The sequence below is a fragment of the Psammomys obesus genome, unplaced genomic scaffold, assembly GCF_907164565.1.
Source record: "Psammomys obesus unplaced genomic scaffold, mPsaObe1.curated_primary_1811, whole genome shotgun sequence".
NCBI classification, from domain to species: domain Eukaryota; kingdom Metazoa; phylum Chordata; class Mammalia; order Rodentia; family Muridae; genus Psammomys; species Psammomys obesus.
Window position 1 is genome coordinate 6,176,947 of NW_026596040.1, and position 4,975 is coordinate 6,181,921.

Consider the following 4,975-nt stretch of genomic DNA (forward strand, 5'->3'; position numbering starts at 1 on the left):
TTGTACAACCACTCTGGAAATCAATCTGGCGCTTTCTCAGACAACTAGGAATAGTGCTTCCTCAAGATCCAGCCATACCACTCCTAGGCATATATCCAAAAGTGGCTCAAGTACACAAAAAGGACATTTGCTCAACCATGTTTGTAGCAGCTTTATTTGTAATAGCCAGAAGCTGGAAACAGCCCAGATGCCCCTCAACTGAAGAATGGATGCAGAAATTGTGGTACATCTATACAATGAAAAATCTATACAATGAAAAATAAGGAAATCATGAAATTTGCAGGTAAATGGTGGGACCTGGAAGGATCATCCTGAGTGAGTTGTCCCAGAAGCAGAAAGACACACACAGTATATACTCACTCATATAAACATACAACATAGGATAAACCCACTAAAATCGGTACATCTAAACAAACTAAGCAAAAGAGAGGACCCTAACTAAAATGCTCAATCCCCATCCTGAAAGGCAAAGAGGATGGACATCAGAAGAAGAAAACAGGAAACAACCTAGGAACCTGCTACAGAGGGCCTCTGAAAGCCAGAAGAAGAAAACAGGAAACAACCTAGGAACCTGCCATAGAGGGCCTCTGAAAGCCTCTGCCCTGCAGACTATCAAAGCAGATGCTGAGCCTGATGGCCAACTGTCGGGCAGAGTACATGGAATCTTATGAAAAAAGTGGGAAATAGTAAGATCTGGAGAGGACAGGAACTCCACAAGGAGAGGAACAGAACAAGAAAATCTGAACACAGGGAACTTCCCAGAGACTCATATGCCAACCAAGGACTATTCATGGAGATAACCTAGAACCCCTGCACAGATGTAGCCCATGGCAGTTCAGTGTCCAAGTGGGTTACATAGTAATGGGAAGAGGGACTGCCTCTGACATAATCTGATTGGCCTGCTCATTGATCACCCCCCCCCAGGGAGGAGCAGCCTTACCAGGCCACAGAAGATGACAATGTAGCCACTTCTGATGAGAACTGATAGACTAAGATCAGAAGGAAGGAGAGGGGGACCTCCCCTATCAGTGGACTTGGGGAGGGGCATGCATGCAGAAGGGGGAGGAAGGGTGGGATCGGGAGGGGAGGAGGGAGGGGCTTATGGGGGGATACAAAATGAATAAAGTGTAATTAATAAAAAAATAAAAAATAAAAAATCAATTTTAGATAGTAGATATCTGTGCATTTAATTCCTTCTTTGATTCCCAATATCTAAGCAGAGTACTGCACATTTACTTCAGCCCAGAGAGTGAAAGATACAGAAAAAGAAGACCCATATTAGTCCACAGCAACTGTGCTCTGTAATCGTTACTCTTTTTTATTTTAATTTTTATTTTTTATATTAATCACAGTTTATTCATTTTGTGTCCCGGCTGTAGACCCCCTCCCTGACTCCCTCCCAATCCCATCCTCCATCCCTCTTCTCCCATGCCCCTCTACAAGTCCACTGATAGGGGAGGTCTTCCTCCCCTTCCATCTGACCCTAACTTATCAGGTCTCTGTGGCCTGGCAAGGCTGTACCCCCGTTAGGGGGAGGCTATCAAAGAGCCAGCCACTGTCAGAGACAGCCCCTGCTCCCATTACTAGGGAACTCACTTGAGGCCATGGCAGCTCAGTAATTCTAACTCTTACCTTGAAGACTATAGCCTAGCTCTGGACAGTGGAGAATATTAACTAGCACATACACTGAACATCTATTCTCTGCCATATGTTAGGGATGAGGGAATAGTTTAGTTGTCTGAAGTTACTTAATTGTCACAGCAACTCCGGCAGGTAGGCATTACTTACTTCCATTTTTTTCAGAGAAATCAGACTTAAATGATTTCCAGTACTGTTCTCAAGTATAGTCAAGCTGTAACCTACATGCTACAAGTGGCTGGTAGTAGCTATAGAAGTGGTGTAACACAAAAATCATAAACATGCTTTAAGAATCATGTCTTTTTTTACAGTTTTGTTTTGTTTTTTGGTGTTTTTTTTTTCTTAATCACATGGTTCGTAAGCATGAACTTCATAGATGACAATGTTGTTTTCTAGAGTCAAAAATTTAGACACACCCACCTGGAACCTGTTTTAGTCTAGTTCCTTTGTGCTGCTGTATAGAAATACCATATGTTAGATAATTTACAAGCAACAGGAATTTATTTCTCATAGTCATGCTCACTATTGTGTCAGCAGTTCAGGTATGGTGATCACCACTGCCTGCTTCACCTGATGACACTTTTGTAGGGAGAACAAGTACGGAGCCCTTACATGCAGAAGGGACAGCAGCAGCAAAAGCCTTGATCGATGAATGCCTGTGTGCATGCATTCTGGGGCACATAGATGGATAGACCTTTGGAGCAGATGGATCACAAAGCATTGCACATGTTAAGTAAGCTTAAAGTAAGGATGGACCACTAAGCTACATCCTTAGCACTCAGCCTTTCCTGTGCAGCAGTAATCTGTGATGGGAATGATTATTAGGCCTGCTTATCTCCTAAAAGTCTCACGTCTTAATATTGTTACCACGAATACGGGCCATGGGTTTTGGAATGAACACGAATAAATCCACATATAGTCTTCTGGCCTCCACAGTACAATCTCTACCTTAATGGTTTGCACGATCTATTGGATAAAGAAGGTGCATAGTCACATGACCTTGAAAAATCAGCAGTAATTAAATGGGGTGGAAATATATATTTGCACTTTCTTATATATTTATATATTTCCATATATATATATATATATATATATATATATGTCTTACTGCTTCTGAAGCCTATACTGACAGAAGTAATCAAATACCATGAAATGACAGGAGAGAAAGACTAAACAGAGACTCACATAACTTATGTCTACATCCTCTCAGGAGCTTTGTCCTGTTGCTAGAATTATTTATAGTATTAAGAAATATTTATATTGTTAAGATTTTGTGGGCTGGGGATATAGCTTCCTTGACAAAGTGCTTGCCTAACATGCATGAAGTCCTAAGTTCTGTTCCCTAGACTACATATAAAACCTTGTGTGGTGATGAATGTCTGTAACTCCAGCACTCAGGAGGTGGAGACAGGAGGATCAGAAGTTCAAAGTTATCCTCTTTTCCATAGTGAGTTTGAGGGAAGCCTAGGCTACATGGTACTCTCATTAAAAAAAGAACTTATATTAATATTCTGGCTTCTGTTTGATTTTCAGGATCTCAAGAGCATGCTGACATCATTTATGTATTTCCATCAGATACAGAGAACAGGAAGATTCAACTTACTCATTATCTATTAACGGTTTGGGAACAAGGGGTCCCTCAGGAACTGATGGCCAAACATCCACTGATGATACACACAAGCATAGAAAATCTCTTATTAACATCATGACATAATGGAAGTACCCCCAAACCAGCCAACACTCAGTCAAACCAGTGCCAAGAGCAACAACTCTGCATTTTTCTACTTCGAGTCCTGCCAACCGCCTTTTCTAGCCATTCTCTTCCTGCTCACAGCATATACTGTAGTCCTAATCATGGGCATTTTTGGAAACCTCTCTCTTATCATCATCATCTTTAAGAAGCAGAGAGAGGCTCAAAATGTTACTAACATTCTCATCGCCAACCTGTCCCTCTCCGACATCTTGGTGTGTGTCATGTGCATCCCTTTTACAGTTATCTACACGCTGATGGACCACTGGGTATTTGGGAACACCATGTGTAAACTCACTTCTTACTTGCAAAGTGTCTCCATCTCTGTGTCCATATTCTCTCTTGTATTGATTGCTATTGAACGATATCAGCTGATTGTGAACCCCCGTGGCTGGAAACCCAGGGCATCTCATGCCTATTGGGGCATCATCTTGATTTGGCTCATTTCCCTTACATTATCTATTCCCTTATTCCTTTCCTACCACCTCACCAATGAGCCCTTTCACAATCTCTCTCTCCCTTCTGACAGCTACACCCAACAGGTAGCCTGTGTGGAGATTTGGCCTTCTAAATTGGATCAACTCCTCTTTTCCACATCATTGTTTTTGCTCCAGTATTTTGTTCCTCTGGGTTTCATTCTTATCTGCTACCTGAAGATTGTTATCTGCCTTCGAAAGAGAACTAAGAAGGTGGACAAGAGGATGGAAACTGAGAGCCGCCTCAAGGAGAACAAGAGGGTAAATGTGATGTTGATTTCCATTGTATTGACTTTTGGAGCCTGCTGGCTGCCTTTGAACATCTTCAATGTCATCTTTGACTGGTATCATGAGATGCTGATGAGCTGCCACCATGACCTGGTATTTGTAGTTTGCCACTTGGTTGCTATGGTCTCTACATGCATAAACCCTCTCTTTTATGGCTTTCTCAACAAAAATTTCCAGAAGGACCTAATGATGCTTATTCAGCACTGTTGGTGTGTTGGTCCTAGGGAAACATATGAAAATATTGCCATGTCCACTATGCACACAGATGAATCCAAGGGATCATTAAAATTAGCTCACATACCAACAGGCATATAGAAACTAGTAACCAAAACCAAAGCCCTTCTAAAGAAGGAGAAAGAATATAATGGAATAGGGTAATACTATGTGGAGATGAACACATAGTACTTTTAGGGCCAGTTTTGCTTTAAGTTAAGTGTGTCTATTTCATTCATCCATAGAGCACACAGAGATGTATACCTACCCTTTCTTTTTTTCCCTCTTAGAAGAACAACCTAGCCATCATCATTTGGATAGTGATAAGATGAGAAAGTGAAGATGAGAAAGCATATAAAAAGAAAGCAGAGGTACTTGGGATACAAAGTTCTTGTTGCTCACTGGAATAGTCACTAAGTTACTAGTTGTGCTGCAGCCAGTAGAAATTCTCACTATGCCTCCTTTGCATCAAAGCAATTCCACTTTCAAACGTAATTGAACCATGATTTTCAGCCACATAGGTATTCAATTAATAAGCTAAAGTAACATAATTTATTAGTTTATTGTGTCTGGATTATAGCTGAATGTTATAATTAATTCCCCTCTCTGA

General features: G+C 41.1%; 1 protein-coding gene across 1 annotated transcript; it reads left to right on the plus strand.

Moving 5' to 3' along the window:
* The first annotated feature begins 3,351 nt into the window (after positions 1-3,351).
* LOC129687869 (neuropeptide Y receptor type 6) lies at positions 3,352-4,467 on the plus strand. Its single transcript, XM_055622452.1, has one exon. The coding sequence runs from the start codon at positions 3,352-3,354 to the stop codon at positions 4,465-4,467; it is 1,116 nt and encodes a 371-aa protein (XP_055478427.1).
* The last annotated feature ends 508 nt before the right edge of the window (positions 4,468-4,975 follow it).